Source organism: Oratosquilla oratoria, chromosome 40 (assembly GCF_046742065.1).
Source record: "Oratosquilla oratoria isolate Oo_2021 chromosome 40, ASM4674206v1, whole genome shotgun sequence".
Lineage (NCBI taxonomy): Eukaryota > Metazoa > Arthropoda > Malacostraca > Stomatopoda > Squillidae > Oratosquilla > Oratosquilla oratoria.
Window position 1 is genome coordinate 22,489,604 of NC_134816.1, and position 19,087 is coordinate 22,508,690.

The 19,087-nt window shown below is 39.0% G+C and overlaps 1 protein-coding gene across 4 annotated transcripts in view; it reads right to left on the reverse strand.

Moving 5' to 3' along the window:
- Shark (SH2 ankyrin repeat kinase) overlaps positions 1-15,706 on the reverse strand; it is a 34,190-nt gene extending 18,484 nt beyond the window's left edge. The window contains exons 1-9 of one of the 4 annotated variants that reach the window (XM_076177203.1): positions 15,528-15,706; positions 14,344-14,546; positions 8,498-8,635; positions 8,023-8,199; positions 7,562-7,746; positions 7,166-7,253; positions 6,824-6,982; positions 1,887-2,089; positions 1,580-1,765 (exon numbers count right to left, since the gene is read on the reverse strand). In XM_076177203.1, the coding sequence (XP_076033318.1) occupies positions 1,580-1,765; positions 1,887-2,089; positions 6,824-6,982; positions 7,166-7,253; positions 7,562-7,746; positions 8,023-8,199; positions 8,498-8,635; positions 14,344-14,431 (1,224 nt within the window). In that variant the 5' untranslated portion in view covers positions 14,432-14,546; positions 15,528-15,706. Of the gene's footprint in view, positions 1-1,579; positions 1,766-1,886; positions 2,090-6,823; positions 6,983-7,165; positions 7,254-7,561; positions 7,747-8,022; positions 8,200-8,497; positions 8,636-14,343; positions 14,797-15,527 lie in introns of those variants that run through there. The other 3 variants (XM_076177204.1, XM_076177202.1, XM_076177201.1) reach the window with 3 other exon arrangements.
- Positions 15,707-19,087: the final 3,381 nt, after the last annotated feature.

The following is a 19,087-nucleotide window of genomic DNA, read 5'->3' on the forward strand; positions in this document are numbered from 1 at the left end:
AATTGGAGATGGTTAAAGAAAATGGAGAAAAGTGGGAGGTGAGCCAGCTGTTGTTTGCTGACGACACTGCGCTTGTGGCAGGATAGGAGGAGGGACTGAGAAGTTGGTGACAGAGATTGGGAGAGTATGTGATAGAAGAAAGCTAAAGATAAATGTGGGTAAAAGTAAGGTGATGAGATGTACAAGGGGTGAAAGTGGCAGTAGACTGGAAGTGAGCATTAAGGGAGAGCGACTGGAGGAAGTGGATAGTTTTAGATACATGGGTGCAAATGTGGCAGGAAAAGGTGGAGTGAAGGTGGAGGTAGAATGTAGATTGAGAGAAGCAAGTAAATGCCTTGGTGGATTGAAGAGTGTAATGAGGAATAGACATTTGGGAATGGATGCAAAGAGGAGACTGTATGAAGGAGTGCTTGTGCCAACAGCACTGTATGGGGCAGAAACATGGAACATAAGAGAGGAAGAGAGAAGGAGTTTGAATGTGTTTGAGATAAGATGTCTGAGAAGTATGATGGGGGTTACTAGGCTAGATAGAGTGAGAAATGAGGAGGTGAGGAGAAGAACGGGGTGGAAAGGGAGTTGGGAGATAGGGTTGATGAAAGAGTATTAGGATGGTTTGGACACATGGAAAGAATGAGTGAGGAAAGACTAGTAAGAGGTATGGAAGGCAGATGTGGAGGGAGTGAACATGAGGGGACGTCCTAGGATGAGGTGGATGGATGGGGTGAAGGGGGCTTTGGGGAAGAGGGGAATGTCTGTTGAGGAAGGACAGGAGAGGACAGAAGACAGGGGTGAATGGAGAATGGTTGTATATGGATGATGTTGTGATGCATGAGGTGGAATGGGCAGGGGGATGGGGGGTGAGGTAGTATGTGTGAGCAAAATTTGACGCAGCTCGAAGGGATTTCTCCCCATCTTCTCCTTTTATGCATGGGGGGACGGAAAGGGGGGTGTCGCCGATTTAATGAAGCGGCCTTGCTGTGGATGTGCTGTGTCTTGCGACACTGCTTCTGACTCAGGGCAGTGGACAAGGTGCAGGGATGACCCGTCATCCAGGAGGTGCTAAGATAAGAGGGAGGGTGGAGGGGTGTGGAGTGTATTCAGGGATGGAATGGGTGGGAATGATTTTATGCCTTTTCCTTTTTGGCTACCTCCCTTGTAAGGGGGAAAAAGCCTTGGTATATGTATGTATGTATGTTTTTTTACTTTTCCTCAGCCAGTCCAATTGGACCGGTGAAACAAACTATGTGTCACTAAAACAGGGATACGAATCTAGGGTCAATCGACCTTCCTATGCTTACTTAATTTCTTTCATCACCAGCTTCATCTTTATATTGTATTCTTTCAGTTACCTCCTATCCACTTCATCCCACAATTGATGTCTCATGTGACATCAAGTATGGTACAAACATTATGTCATCAAAAAAAATAAGACTGAAAAAGAAGCAGATATTCTGACTATATTCTACAAAACAGAAGCACATGACAATAGTATCAAAGCATTAACTACAAATTTACCGGTTTAAAGTGTTATTACGAAAGAATATAAACTATAAACTATTCATTTTTGGTCAATCTTTACCTGATTTCTTTTTAAGGTTGAGAACATCATATCTTTACATGGCACCTGTTCTTCAGGGACAGGCTGTGATGAAGGTACAGGAATGGTGAGACAGCAAGGAAGACCGTCCATAATACGCCTATAATGGTCCACCAGATACTCTATACTGGTAAAGATGGGCCCATCATCGATAAAATACATACATTCCTGTGTGATATAACAAGACAAAATATATTATACATGTACTGAAACTCATTACCCCCTTATAAACAAATGAAAACCCATTAGATAAAATCATGTAACATAAAAGGTCATCACACAAACTCACCATCACAGAAATCTCATAATTATATAGGTGATCTTCAAATATTGTGGTGAGAACATATATGTCCTGTTTCTTGGCACTTTTGCGTACCAGGAAATGACCATTTCCGGCATCCGCTTGGAGTTGCTCATGTGCGGCATCCCTATGAATCATACCATGGTAAAACTCTTCCAATTGGTACATGGGCTCCGGAGGCCTGTGATGAACTGAAAAGGAAGTTTATGCATTAGAACTTTCTAAACTTAAATTCACTTAAAAATATTAAAAATAAAGAGATGAAACCATGAGAATTCCTGACCCAATAAGTTTTATTTTCGATGACAAGTAATATACAAAATATTGAAAATAAAGAGATGAAACCATGAGAATTCCTGTGGTGGGGGAAAAGAATACTGCCACCAAGTATTTCCACTTGGATCGTAAGAGGCGAGAAGAAAGGGACGGGGAGTGGGACTAGGCATCCTTCTCCTTGTAGCCCCACAGGGGACATTCCTAAACGAAAAAGTAAAGGCATAAGAGGGTCTGGGAGTTTTCGGAACAGCACCCTAAAGTTTGGGTCTTTTAATGAGCGTGGATGTGGTACAGATGAGAGTAAAAAGGAAGAGATAGGTAGTATGTTTGTGAGAAGAAAGATGGATGTGTTGGCTTTGAGTGAAACTAAGTTGAAAGGGAAGGGTGAGTGTAAGTTTGGGAGTGTAAGTGGGAGGTTATCAGGAGCGAAGAGAGGGCGAGGGAGGGAAGGGGTGGCTATTCTAGTAAGTGAAGAGATAGGTAAACAGGTAGTGGAGTGGAAGGAGGTTTCCTCAAGGATAATGTGGATGAAGATGAAACTGGGAAAGGAGATGTGGGTCTTTGTAAGTGCATATGGGCCTGGCAGTGAGAAGAGTGTAGAAGAAAGGGAGGCCTTTTGGATAGATTTAAATGAGTGCATAGAGGATTTAGGGAGAAATGTCAATGTAATAGTACTGGGAGACCTTAATGCTAGGGTAGGAAATGGTCCAATTGATGGAGTGGTTGGGAAATGTGGAGTTCCAGGAAAGAATCGTAGTGGAGAGTTGATGGTGGAAATGTGTCTAGAGAGTTGATGATAGCAAATACAGTGTTTCGGAAGAAAGTCAAGCATAAGTACACATGGGAGAGGGTGGTGGATGGAAGGGTGGTAGATAGAGCGTTGATGGATTATGTAGTGGTAAATAGGATTATGATAGGAAGAGTTAAGGATGTACATGTGCTAAGGGGAGAGGGTGGGGGAATATCAGATAATTTTTTGGTGGAAGGTAAGTCGAGAGTGGAGGATAGATGGAGAAAGAGGAAGGTGACAAAAGGTAGGGAGGTGCTTAGAGTGAATTCTTTAAATGAAGAGGAAAAGGAGGAGTACAAGAAGAAGATGAAGGAGGAGTGGGAGGGAGTGAAGAATAGAGTAGAGCTAGGTGTGGAGGAGGAATGGGGATGGTTCAAGGAGGGAGTCACAAAGTGTCCAAGGTGTGTGGAACAAGAGGGACAGGAGGAAATAGAAGGAAGGGTAGTGTATGGTGGGATGAGGAAACAAAGAAGGTTGTAGAAGAGAAGAAGCGAGCTTTCACAGATTGGTTACAAAATAGGACAAGGGAGTCATATGAGAGGTACAAAGAAAAGAAAAGAGAAGTCAAGCAAAAGGTAAAGGAGGCAAAGAGGAGAGCAGATGTGAAGTGGGGTAAGAGTATGACAGAAAATTTTGAAAGTAATTAAAAGATGTTTTGGAAAGAAGTTAAGAGAGGAAGAGGATGCGAATCAAGTAGAGAAGAAAAGGTAAAAGGTGCAGATGGAGAGATGATAATGGAGGAGAAGGCAGTAGGGGGAAGATGGGCAGAATATTTTAGGGAGTTGCTAAATGTGAAGGAGGATAGGGAGGGAAAGATAGTTGCAGTGGGAAATGCTAAGAAAATGAATGTGATGAGTGAGGAAAATGGAGGAGAAATAAGGAAGGATGAAGTGAAGGCAGTTGTTAAGATGATGAAAGCAGGTAAGGCATCTGGTCTGCTGATCTGGATGGATGCCATGCAGAATGTTTAAAAAAAGGAGGTACAGTGATGGTGGACTGGTTGGTGAGGTTATTTAATGTTTGCTGGAGAGAGGGTACAGTGCTAGAGGACTGGAGGAGTGCCTGTATAGTTCCTCTTTACAAGGGAAAGGGGACAAGTGTGAATGTAGTAGTTTCAGAGGGATTAGCTTGTTAAGTGTAGTTGGGAAGGCTTATGGGAGGATCTTGATTGAGAGGATTAGGAGAGGAACAGAGGGAGTAATTGGTGAGGAACAGTGTGGATTTAGGATGGGTAGAGGTTGTGTAGATCAGATCTTTGTGGTACGACAAATATATGAGAAAGCCATAGGAAAGGGGAAGGATGTTTTCTGGGCTTTTATGGATCTGGAAAAGGCTTACGATAGGGTAGACAGAAAGGCACTGTGGGAGGTTATGCAGATATATGGGATAGGAGGGAAGCTTCTCGGAGCTGTCAAGAGTGTTTATGAGAGTAGTAGAGCTTGTGTCAGGATTAGAAATGGAGAGAGTGAGTGGTTCGAGGTAAACGTGGGTCTTCATCAAGGATGCGTTATGTCGCCCTGGCTGTTCAACTTATACATGGATGGGGTAGTGCAAGAGATAAATGCAAGGATAGTGGGTCAGGAATTGGAGATGGTTAAAGAAAATGGAGAAAAGTGGGAGGTGAGCCAGCTGTTGTTTGTGGACGACACTGCGCTTGTTGCAGGAACGGAGGAGGGATTGAGGAAGTTGGTGACAGAGTTTGGGAGAGTATGTGATAGAAGAAAGCTAAAGATAAATGTGGGTAAAAGTAAGGTGATGAGATGTACAAGGGGTGAAAGTGGCAGTAGACTGGAAGTGAGCATTAAGGGAGAGCGACTGGAGGAAGTGGATAGTTTTAGATACATGGGTGCAAATGTGGCAGGAAAAGGTGGAGTGAAGGTGGAGGTAGAATGTAGAATGAGAGAAGCGAGTAAATGCCTTGGTGGATTAAAAAGTGTAATGAGGAATAGACATTTGGGAATGGATGCTAAGAGGAGACTGTATGAAGGAGTGATTGTGCCAACAGCACTGTATGGGGCAGAAACATGGAACATAAGAGAGGAAGAGAGAAGGAGTTTGAATGTGTTTGAGATGAGGTGTCTGAGAAGTATAATGGGGATTACTAGGCTAGATAGAGTGAGAAATGAGGAGGTGAGGAGAAGAACGGGGGTGGAAAGGGAGTTGGGGGATAGAGTTGATGAAAGAGTATTAGGATGGTTTGGACACATGGAAAGAATGAGTGAAGAAAGACTAGTAAAAGAGGTATGGAAGGCAGATGTGGAGGGAGTGAACATGAGGGGACATCCTAGGATGAGGTGGATGGATGGGGTGAAGGGGGCTTTGGGGAAGAGGGGAATGTCTGTTGAGGAAGGACGGGAGAGGACAGAAGACAGGGGTGAATGGAGAATCGTTGTATATGGATGATGTTGTGATGCATGAGGTGGAATGGGCGGGGGGGATGGGGGGTGAGGTAGTATGTGTGAGCAAAATTTGACGCAGCCCAAAGGGATTTCTCCCCGTCTTCTCCTTTTATGCATGAGGGGACAGAGAGGGGGGGGTCGCCGATTTAGTGAAGCGGCCTTGCTGTGGATGTGCTGTGTCTTGCAACACTGCTTCTGACCCAGGGCAGTGGACAAGGTGCAGGGATGGCCCGTCATCCAGGAGGTGCTAAGATAAGAGGGAGGGTGGAGGAGTATGGAGTATTTTCAGGGATGGAATGGGTGGGAGTGATTTTATGCCTTTTCCTTTTTGGCTACCTCCCTTGTAAGGGGGAAAAAGCCTTGGTATATGTATGTGTATTTCAGTACAGACTAACAAAGCAGAACAAAAAAAATGAAAATTGAACGTGGTGTTAAAGACAACAGTAAAGTAAGATTATGTAAAAACAGGTCGAAAAAAGGAAGCTGGACTACTGAAATACCCTGACCCCCTTCAGAATGAAGTCCCAACCAACGTCAAAGAAAGTCGTTTAGCATTACAATGAATTACAGTCACAAACCATACTGAAAGGAGACCTTTTTACTCCATAAGATAGCTGGATGCTGAAAAAAAGAATATCTTTGTATACATAGGGCCTTTTCACCCTTATAAGGGAAGTAGTCAAGTCAAAGGTATTCTTCCTTGCATAACAGTATCATCCATACACAGCCATTCTCCACTCATCCCTATTTAAAGGCTTGTTCCCTTCCTTCCTCAATAGACTTCCCCTCTTTCTCAATGCTCCCTTCATCCCATCCATCCACCTCATCCTCAGTTATTTCTTTAACCTCTTCAGTAAGGGCCAAAATCTTGCGGGCAGCATTAGCGGCCAGACGTACGATGTGTCGTAATAATACTCGCATCATAAAATAGTCACCGCTTATATCGATCATTCACCCGTGAATTTTGATAACCATAGAAAATGTGATGAAGACAGTTTAGAGAGTATGTCATTACGCAGGGGCAACTACAATAAATATAATCAAGATGCCGATATGGCAGCCTCGCGTATCCACTTGCTCCTCATGCCGCCTACATATGCGGCACCGTATGGAAGGGGTTAAGTTCACTCACCCCCTCACCTCTGCCTTCCACACCTCTTTTACTAATCTTTCATCACTCATTCTTTCCATGTGTCCAAGCCATCCCAATAATCTTTCATCAGCCCTATCTGCCATCTCCTTTTCCACTCCTGCTCTCCTCCTCACCTCTTCATTTCTCACTCTATCCAACCTTGTAATCCCTACATAAGAGAAACAAACAGGTGATGGATGGGAATAGAATGGGTTGGGATGAGTGCATGCCTTGGCTGACTACCTCCCCTATAAGGGGGAAGAAGCCTCTTGGTAAATAAATAATGGATAAAAAACATTTCTCTAAATACCAACAGACTTCAGCTTACCAATTTCACGGTAGCAATCCATGTGTTCATTCTTTAAGGCCAGATCGGCAGGTGTCTCCCAATCCACATTACGAGGGTTGTTCGGTGCAGCTAGGAAGAGTAGCATCTTCACACATTCTAAGTGTCCATAAGCGGCTGCTTCATGCAAGGCCACTGCATCTGTTTTCATTAACATAATCAGCCATTTCTACTTCTCTTCTTTACAATTTAATTTCTATTCATTTCTTAATCAAATACTCCAATGGACACTGATGCCTATTACAAATTGGTAAATACACAAACATCTAAGGTAAGTCAAATTAAACAAACTCAAAAAACAAACAAACAACTAAAGTGCAGTACCTTTGACGGAAGCTCTTGCTTGGACATTAGCTTTGCCGCGGGTGACAAGCAGTTCTACTATTTTTGGTCTATTGTACTGACAAGCATGCTGCAGGGGCAATACACACACACATCCTTAAACTATAAACTTAAAACTTCATAAAAATAATCATAAATCATAACGAACAGAAACAAAACAATGTTAAAGACTTTTGGGAAGTTTCTAAATTATGTCAATGTGGCTAAATCAATAAAACCGAAAAAATTGAAAAAAAGGGAAAGGGAACTGAGTAAAAAATCATACCTTGAAAATAAATCAAAATAATTCTAAGTTGACTAAAAAAAGAAAAAAGGAAAACAATCCATTACAGGCATACCAAGTTTACAATGAGAAATATTGAAAACGCTCATTCTCACGTGAAGTGGTGTAAATCCTTGAAAATCACGGGCCTTAACGCAAGCATTCGACTCTAGTAAGATCTTCACGATTGCCTCGTGGCCTTCCAAGCTTGCAATATGCAATGCAGTCTGTCCATTATCATTCTTGGCATCAATATTCCTGTAGCCAGGCTTCAGAAGTTCGTATACAATTTTAGCATTACCTGAAATGCACCAGTATTATACAAACCTGATACATATTAACATAGATGACTGGGTTACAATTCGCTAAAGTTATATGTTAAGAAATTTAAGGAATACATAAAAAAGTCCACATTCAAAGAGAAATATTTGCAATTTACATGTACCTTCTCAAACAGGATGAGATACATTACCTGCCTCTACCCCCATAGTCCATCCCTTTGGCATGAGCAACAAAATTCATGGATATATCATATTCAAAGAGATTACTAAGAAAGCCCTATGTATCTTCTCCATACCTTGTGATGTAGCCCTATGAAGAAGATTGGAGGAGCCATTTAATTTGACATCTGGAGGAACTGGACTCCCTGAACAAGGCCATGACAGCACAGTCTCCGATTTTCCCACAGGGTTTTGGCAGTAATGACCAATCAAAGTGTCTAGCCCATGAAAAATGGGTGACTCATGGTCAAGGACTGTATGAAGGAAAAATAATAAAGTTTGGGATATGCAAAGATTAGAAATTCCTGATCAATCAAAACACCAGCTCATGGCTTAAATCTTCCCAAGATTTCACTACAAAATCATAGAAATAAACAAGTAAAGCTACTCAAGTGAACATTTACACTACTTCCTATAAAACTAAGGAGGGCCACATGGTCCATGCTGGAATACTTCCAGTGCTATACCATTTGATATTTGTAAAAAAAATCAACATGAGATAGCTCCTCAACAGTCTTATTCTATGCTCCTTACAATCATACAAATACATACCTAAATTAAAGAAAATATCATCCTGTTTCTTCTGAATAAGTATGTGGAGTGGGCTACTTTCTGCAATAAATGAAAGGACATAGTTGCCGGGTGAAGAACAGCTTTCCCGCACCAGGAACGAACCAGTTCGCCCTCCATCTGTTAGTTGTGAGGATAAACGAAAATTAGAAAGGTATTAACTCCTGAAATGGGATGGGGTGTTAAATGTGTATGAAATGGGTGTGGGCATTCACTCAGTTAATCCCCCTTATAAAGAGGCATTTGTGTGTGTATGTGTGCATTTACTTAGCCGTATTCTACAGGAAGGGGAGCTATGCTCGTGGTGCCCCATCTTTGTATCTCACATCTAGTTTGTTCATAAATTCATGTATGGTGTTTACAAACACTATTGTTTTGTCCAATTTGTTCCAGACATCCACCACTCTGTGTGGAAAGCCATTTTTTTTTCAGATCTTTTCTATAACTGTCCTTTTTGAGTTTTTTATGTCCCCTGATATTCCTGTTAGGTGACAGGTCTTTAATCAAGACTCCCAAGTCTTTCTTTTCTTTTGCTTTTGTAAATGTTCACTTCCCAAGGAATAGTTTAAGGATGGCCTTTTGCCGCAATTGTCCATTTCCAGTACTGTGAATTTTTTTGTATTGAACTTCATTTTCCATTCTTGGCTCCATGCAAAAATAGTATATAGATTTTTTTGCGATATTCTTCCGTCCACCTCATTTTTCACTCCTTCTCATGATTTTTGCATCATCTACAAACATGTTGGCATAGCTTGTTATTCCTTCCATCATGTCATTAACATAGACAAAAAACATTATTGATGCAAGCACTGAATCCTGTGGAACTCCACTTGTTGCTACTCTCCGGGTTAACATCTTGTCTTTTACTAATGAATATACAAAGTAGTATTATAGATGAAAGACAGATGAAGCAAGATCCGATATACAGAAGTTATACATAATACTGGATGATTTAATGGACAGTAAAAAGAAAAATTAATTACCAGATGGGTTTACTGATGAGGCCTTGGCTAATAAACTCTTAGACTTCTTTGATAATAAAATTAGAAATATTGTTGGAAACTTTGTAATCAATATAAACCAAAAAACGGTGCTATTTATTTGTGTTCAAGATTTCAAACTATTAGCTTTTCATTTAGTGGATCAGTGTGGTTGAGTCAATTATAAAACTAATGAAATATACATATTGTGAAAACGACCTGGTTCCAATACATATATTATACAGTGGAAATTTTAATGAAACTATCAATATTTATGTTGATCTTGTAAATAAGAGCATTGTAAGTAATGTCATTCCAGTCTTGGAAAAAAGAGCGATGGTTAAGCCTACATTAAAGGGCACTTTGGATACCCAGTGTGTGTGTTCTTATAGACTAGTTTCTAATTTATCAATCTTATCTAAAGTAATGGAAAATATGATCTTGGATCAATTACTTGAATACATGCACTCAGTGAATGTAATATCTGACAATCAATCAGCCTACACAAAACTCTATTCTACTGAAAGTTATGCATTATGCAATTAATGATCTATTGGTATTAATGGATGAAGGAAAGTGTGGCATCTTGATTTTGTTAGATCTAAATGCTGCATTTGATACAGTTGTACACACAAAGGATTACAAAGGCGGAGCATGCCGACAGGAGACCTTTTGGTCCATATCTAGGTTGGATGCAAAAAAAAAATCATAATAATAATAAAATAATAAATAAAAACTATAATAATGTAAATAACAAATAAAATACATAAATAAATGCATAGGTATAGTTAAATAATTAACAGGTAAATAGTAAATAATAATAAATTGACATATAACTAATAATAAATGAAAATCAAACAGACAAATGATAACAAAACAAAAACAAATAATATAAAATAAATTATAATCATTACAGCATCTTGCTTAGGTGTTTATCTAAATGATTCTTAAAGCTTCAAACTGAACTACATTGCACTACCTGTGCAGGAAGTTTATTCCATTCATTAACTACATGGTTGGCAAAGTTGTTTCTACCTACTTCCAAATTGAATCTATTTCCAAACAGTTTGAGACCATTGTTTCTTGTCTGATTCTCATTCAATGTGAAAATTTTGTCACTTTTGATGTTGTCAATTCCCTTTAGAATCTTAAAGACCTGTATCAAGTCACCTCTGAGTCTACGCTTTTTTAGGGAAAACAGATTCATATGTTTTAGTTGATTTTCGTATGATTTATTCTTGATATTTGGAATCAGTTTTGTTGCTTGCCGTTGTACTTTTTCCAGTCTGTCAATGTCTTTAATGAGATTCGGTGACCATACGGAAACAGCATATTCCAAATTTGGACGAACTAACGATTTATATAGCTTGTTAATGAGTGATGTACTTTTGAAATCAAAAGATCGTGCAATCAGTCCCAGAATCTTATTTGCTTTCTCAGAGGCTGATATACACTGCTTGGATGATTTGAGGTCGTTACTGATAATTACGCCGAGATCTTTTTCACTATCCACTTTTGTTAACAAATTTCCAAATAATTTGTAATCTTACTTACTGTTATTTTTACCTATGTGCATTACCTTGCATTTACTTGTGTTAAATTTCATTAGCCACTTTTCAGACCATTGCTGTAATTTATCTAAATCTTCTTGAATATCTAATTGGTTTAAGTGATCATTTCCCACTCCGCACAGTTTTGTATCATCAGCAAATTTGGAAACAGTAGATTTTAGTCCATGGTCTATATCATTTATATATACTTAATGACTGTAGGTCAATAGGCATAGATAGTGATGCATCGGGGTACTTAAGGAGTTATTTACAAAAGAGAGCATGTTGTGTGTAAATAGGAAAATCATTTTCTGAAGTAAAGACATCCGAAAGAGGGGTTCCCCAAGGTAGTGTACTAGGCCCCATCTTATTTTGTATATACACTAGTGAACTATATCTTCTTGAGAAATATGAGGTTACCTTTAAATTGCTTGTAGACACTCAACTACATATGTCAATAGAAAATGTAGGCTATATTGAAGAGAAACTAAGTGAAACAATAATGGACATAAATGGCTGGATGTGGATGAAACAACTGAAAGTAAATGATGATAAAACCAAGTGTTTAATTGTAGGGAAACAAAGTGATGGAGGGAGACTCGACACTTCTCAATTAAACATCAATAACAAGCCAGTGCAAATAACAAATGTTGTCAAAGACCTAGGAGTGATGGTGGACTGCAATTTACTGTTTTAACCCCTTCCATACGGTGCCGCACACGTAGGCGTCATGGACTTAGATCTCGGTGGCAGCAGCCAATGCCAGCCGTACGACGTGTCGTAATAATATTCGCATCATAAAATATAGTCACCGCTTATATCGATCGTTCTCTCTTCACCCGTGAATTTTGATAACCATAGAAAATGCGATTACAAAAGAATTAGAAAGAATGTCATTATGGAGGGACGACTACAATAAATATAATCAAGACGCCGATATGGCAGCCTCGCGAATACACTCGCTCCCCATGACGCCTACGTGTGCGGCACCGTATGGAAGGGGTTAAGAACAAATAAACAAAATTGTGAGAATATCTGGATACCACTTGAGAAATATAGCCTTTGTGAGAAAGTATTTTGATGATGAAACTACAAAAATGCTTGTACATAATCGTTTTTACTAGATTTGACTACTGCTATTCCTTATATTATAGTCTACCCAATTATCTACATAGAAAAATGCAATAAGTAAGGAATAGAGCGGTGAGACTAATCAGTCTGTCACCTAGAGAGTGGATAACACTGGCTCTCACTGACCTACATTGGTTCCCTCCAATTAACGAAACTGTGCCACCAAACAGTAAAAAGGGTATTTTTATAAAAGTGTACACCAACGTAGTATAGCATTAGAAAATTAAGTATTTTGTAAATTATAATACATCAATGTAATACATATTTTTCTTGGCAGAAATCAATATCAAAAAACACTGCTAAAAGCTATGCAGAAACAAATGAAGTTGCATAGACTTCTTTAGATGCCATCTTTGTTTTGATAGATTTGGAGGTTGGAGACTATGATGACAGCCTGATGACTTCTAGAATTACAGGTATCACATTAATAAATGCAGGTTAGGTTAGGTTAGATTAGGTACGTTAGGTTGGGTTAAAATAGACGAAATTTAGCATACTTTAATTTCTATGACCTCCACCACAACCAAAACAAAGATGACATGTCAAGTAGTCAAAGCAGCTACGTTTGTTTCTATTATTGATTTCCACCAAGAATAATGTATAGTAGGTAAATGTATTATGATTTACAAAATTATTATTTAATTTTCTATTACTATATCGCGTAAGTGTATACTTCTAAAAATTTACTGTAAATAGGAACAAGTTTTTTAATTTAAGGGTAGTGAATAAGTGGAACAGCCTTACTGAAAATGTGATTACAAGTGTAAATATGTTTAAAAACAGATGTGACCAGTTTAAGACTGTAAAACAGTTAAGATGAGATACCCCTTATGAGCTTTAAGCTCTTTTACTTTCACCGAGGTAAGTGAATGATAGACTAAGGGAGGAGGTAACAAGCATCAATCAGTCAATGTAGCACAGCCTGGAAAAAACTCTTCAATAACAGGAACAATGAGCACCTTATCCTACACCACCCCACACTAACAAGCCCTAGACAAAAGCACAATATTTCTTCCCTAAGTTATCTACAGGCTGCTAGGTGGCTGTTTCTGGTTACCTGGGGGCTATGGAGTCTCCTGCAAGAGAGACCAGGATTGCTAGGTTGATTCAAAAGAAGGTAAAATTCCAAAACGATGCAACCAGATATTTAACATGCAATTCATTTAGTGTAAGTGTGGTCAATGATTGGAATGGTCTTCCAGTGGAGATTGTTACAGCCCCTACCATAGGAGCCTTTAACCCCTTCACTCCGGGCCAAAATCTCACAGACGTGCGATGTTGCGTCATAATACTCGCATTATAAAAAATATAGTCACCGCTGTATTGATCGTTTTCTCTTTCACCAGTAAAATTTGATAACCATAGAAAATATGATGAAGCCAGTTTATAGAGTATGGGGGTCACGCAGGAACAGTTACAATAAATATAATCAAGATGCCGACGTTGGCATCCTCACGTACCCACTTGCTCCTCATGACACTTACATAGGCGTCATCATATGGATGGGGTTAAGGACAAACTGGATAAGTATTTTTAAGAAGAAATTCTTTATCAAGAGGAAAGTAAGTGAATGAAAGGAGACATTGATGATAAAACTGCAGAAATAGAAATTGGAAACTATTCATTAATCCATACCTTATGATTGGAGTTGAGATGGGAGCACTATAAGAAGTCTCTTAACCTCCCATGTAATTGAAATAGGTTAGCTTGAAATAGGTAAGCTTAGAATAGGTAAGCCAATAGCTCCTATTATAACTTATGACCATTCTATTGAAAAAAATAGATCTTTTAAATACAAAAAAGAAAGAAATGAAAAATGTGTTTGTTTGATGCTGGAATAGAACCCAAAAGAACACCTACTCCTTTTGGGACACTCACCCACAGATCAACACGGAAATGATTTCTTTGGCAAATGATGGTCAGATATATGAATCACAAAACATTATGAAAACAGTTTAATCTCCACCCTCCATGAGAAGACATGCAAACCTGAAATTACCTGGCCATCTCCAAATTATTCTATTCAGTTAAGGAAAACACCTCCCACACTTAAAGCCTTTGACTCCTTTGACAAAGGGTTCTTCACCATACGTGACAAACACTAAGACATCCATGTAACTCACACAAAGTGAATTTCATAAACCCTATTCCTTCATTATTTGCTTACCTTTGAGAAGAATTGCATTTGCTTGTTCACTTGTGATTTTGCCAAAAAACCAGTAATCATCATCTGATCTGGAGCTTGCTGAAGCCATGATTCAACATTAATCCAACCAGGACGATGTTTTTCGCACTTTAAACCATCTCAATTTGTAAATTTGGACTTATCATTAACCACAGTCTGTGTCTTCTTACGTGATCCAACAACTTCTGTAACAAGTAGTCCATTAATTCGTGGCTATAATGAGGTGCATGACGTCAAACCAAATTCTCGTAAATTGAAAATGACCTCAATTTGGCATTTTCCTGGTGCCATATTTATTTCTAATTGCGTATAACACCTGCTTGACCTTACAAAACGTAGTTTTTCATTCCAGAAAGGGCCCCACTTTCAGAGTCAATGACACAATCCCCTTACTTGACTGTCGTCGCCAGTCCTATCTTGCATTATCTGACAGTGCTGTTGTTTACCTCTACAGACCTTCACAATGCATGAAAGATTTCATGATCTAAACTTCGTTTACACTGCTAACCATGATTACACTCTTTAACTTTATCCAAATTAAAATTAAAATATCATAAATGGGTTAAACTTATTAAGTTCTTATCTTCATTGTACATACTGCTGCAATTTCTTAATTTTGATCAATTTATCTCGTGTACAAAATCAAACATTTATCCTTTGTGTACTCGTTTGGCAATCCGATCATGCAGCTCGTACACTCATGCATATTATTAATGCAACTTTACAGTTAATTCTATTTTGATCCTCACACCGTGACAATTTTCTAATCAGAATTTAATTTTATATCGTATGCGTCCTAACCCTTATTGTCAGCATCATTTTATAAAATCTTCCAATGAGAAATTCAGACCATTTGCTGTTTACATATCCTTTGTATATTACGTAAACCATTCCTTCACTAATGATATCGATGAAGTTTTTTTTTTCATAAACCTAGAAATTGTCAGAAGGACTGAAAATAGTAAGAGAAATATTCAAACCTTAATTAAAAATGACATTCGCAGTCATTGTGTTCAAACAGACACGTTTCGTCGGATCATCTTACATTACTGTAGATTGTTACGAACTCCTTCGCTACAGCTAGTTTTTTTTCATGTACGCTCGGTAAGGTCGCCTATTAAAAATATACAATATGTAAGATTCGCCACTGTAGCGAAAGGACTTACTCATTATTGTCCTGACGGAATACGTATCAGGTTGGTTTGTAATGGTACGACTTATTTCCATACACGATGCAAACAAATGCACAACTTGTCATGATTGATTGTAGCATGACTATTCCCAGCAGGTAGGAGCCCTTTGCACTCTTCACAAATTACATTCCGACTGCCTTGTAACGAAGTCATACCACTACAATTAATTCTGCAAGGGGAAATGATGTTACATAATTCACTTTGTCCACGCCAAATAATCTTACCCGGCCGAAGGGTCTACTGTGTTTTACATATCTCCTAATCTACCTTTACGAACTGAATGTGCTGGTACCGTACTTTTGGGCAGCAACTCGACTGCACGATAAGGAGAGACTAGCTGACTGGACCCATGCAAATACCAAACTACTACCTCAGATATCCGGTACCGAAGATAACCAGCGTTCATAGTAGCCTTTAATACAAAACCTGGAGAATCATACATTATCCTTATCTTAAAACCCAAACAGACCACCATATTCTCTACCGATATGCAGATCTGTCACCGGATTGTTCTCAGTTATGATGCTACAAATATCATTTTTTATTTTAGCAACGTCCTGGGATAATGACTCAATCAGTTTTCTGAATACTGGGATACTTGTTAAGCTCTGATGCATTTAAATTAAATATACTTTTTCTATGGCATGTAATTGCAGATTCTGCACATGTCATTTTCACCTGGCCATTTATACATATTTTTCTAGTAATCCAGGGCTCTCGCTATCATTTTTCACAAATGCTATTATATCAATTTGATTGTGAGAGTTGCTTGTTGTGTGTGGCGTGCTCTTGCAAAATATACCGATGTCAGTTAATCTGTAACACGAAATTAATGTAGCCTTGGAGTCTACTTCGTCCGCCATGAACCAGTCACTCCGACTCGGCTGGAACGAACGACAGTCTCCCTCTGTGTATATTTAGACCTTGGTCTGTACCGTACCACTGTTGTCAATGAAAAATAATATTTCTCGTTTGTCTCTTCCTGTATAGTGCTTGATAATTTTATACTGAATTTGATATTACTCTTCAAATTATTTTAAGCCAATTTCATTGGAATTGTCTTTGAATCTGTCGATTCCCTCAGAATTTCCATGAAAAATGAGTTTCCTTGTGAACGTACTGTCTTCCTGCCATGCTGCAGTGCTATCTGACCAGGTCAACTGACGAGTGATGGGAATAAGATGTCTTTATTGGCTACCTCCTGTATAAGCTTATTGGTATACAGAAAGAAAAATTATACAACAAATATTAAATACTGAAAGGCAGAAAAGTATTGGTGGAGATGGATATAAAATATATACAATCATACACATACTAAAATTATCACAAGAAACGGCAACAAACTTGCTAGCAAAAAATGCAGTTCAAGAGCCAGTTTCAATAAAAAACTAAGAGGATGTATATTGACATTCCTTTTGTCTAAAACCAAAGCACCCATAAACGCAGATGGACCTAACAATAACCTCACAGCACCAAAACTATTATTATTTTTATCATTACTAATATATAATCATTATTAGCTGGTGTGACCGAAAGCGTGCTGGTCTCGCATTATTCGCTTGTGGGTTCGAATCCCGCACTCCTGACATAGGCTCTTTAACACCTATTATTTTTATTACCATTGTTTATATTATTATTATTATCGTTACTATCATTATTTTGTCATCATTATTATCATTATTATTATTATTATTATTATTATTATTATTATTATTATTATTATTATTATTATTATTCCTTCACTTAAGGAGGAGTATAAGAAGCTGCGAGGAGTGGGAGGGAGTGAAGAATAGAGTAGAACTAGGAGTGGAGGAATAGGAACGGTTCAAGGAGGGAATCATAAGGTGTGCAAAGATGGTGTGGGGAACTACAAGGACGGGAGAAAATAGAAGGAAGGGTAGACTGGTGGGATGAAGAAGTGAAGAAGGGTGTAGAAGAGAAGAGGCAGGCTTTCATAGATTGGTTACAGATTAGGACGAGGGAGTCGTATGAGAGGTACAAAGTAAAGAAAAGTAAAGCATAAGGTAAAGGAGGCAAAGAGGAGAGCAGATGTGAAATGGGGATAAGAGTATGACAGAAAATTTTGAAAGTAATAAATAATGTTTTGGAAAGAAATTAAAAGAGGAAGAGGAGGCGAATCAAGTAGAGAGGAAAAAGTAAAAGGTGCAGATGGAGAGATGATAATGGAAGAGAAGGCAGTGAGAGGAAGGTGGGCAGAGTATTTTAGGGAGTTGCTAAATGTGAAGGAGGATAGGGAGGGAAAAGTAGTTGCAGTGGGAAATGCTAAAAAAATGACCGTGATGAGTCAGGAAAATGAAGGAGAAATAAGGAAAGATGAGGTGAAAGCAGCTAAGATGATGAGAGCAGGTAAGGTACCTGGGTTGGATGGATGCCATGCAGAATGTCTAAAAAATGAGGTACAGGGATGGTGGACTGGCTGGTGAGGTTATTTAATATTTGTTTAACAGAGGGTAGAGTGCCGAAGGACTGGAGGAGTGCCTGTATAGTTCCACTTTACAAGGGAAAGAGGGACAAGTGTGAGTGTAGTAGTTTCAGAGGGATCAGCTTGTTAAGTGTAGTTGGGGAGGCTTAAGGGGGAGGATCTTGTTGAAAGGATTAGGAGAGGAACAAAGGGAGTAATTGGTGAGGAACAGTGTGGTTTTAGGACAGGTAGGGGTTGTGCAGATAAGATTTTTGTGGTAAGACAGATATGTGAGAAAGCTATAGGGAAAGGTAAGGATGTTTTTTGGTCTTTTATGGATCTGGAAAAGGCTTAAAACAGGGTAGACAGGGAGGCACTGTAGGTACTGCAGATATATGGGATAGGAGGAAAGCTGTTAAGAACAGTCAAGATTTTTTTCGCGAGTAGAGCTTGTGTTAGGATTAGAAATGGAGAGAGTGAGTAATTTGAGGTAAAGGTGGGACTTCGTCAGGGATGTGTTATGTCGCCCTGGCTGTTCAATTTATGCATGAATGGGGTGATGCGAGAGGTGAATGCAAAGGTAGTGGGTCGGGGATTGATTGGAGATGGTTAAAGAAAATGGAGAAAAGTGGGAGGTGAGCCATTTGTTGTTTGCTAACGACACTGCGCTTGTAGCAGGATCAGAGTAGAGATTGAGGAAGTTAGTGACAGAATTTGGGAAGGTGTGTGAAAGAAGGAAGTTGAAGATAAATGTGGATAAAAGTAAGATGATGAGATGTACAAGGGGAGAGAGTGACAGCAGGCTGAAAGTGAGTATTAAGGGAGAGAGACTAGGGGTGTTGGATAGTTTTAGATACTTGGGTGCGAATGTGACAGGAAAGGGAGAAGTGGGGGTGGAGGTAGAATGTAGATTGAGAGAAGCTAGTAAATGCCTTGGTGGATTAAAAAGTGTAATGAGAAATAAATATTTGGGAATGGATGCTAAGAGGAGATTGTATGAAGGAGTGATTGTGCCGACAGCACTGTACGGGGGCAGAAACATGGGAGATAAGAGAGGAGTTTGAATGTATTTGAGATGAAGTGTCTGAGAAGTATGATAAGGGTTACTAGG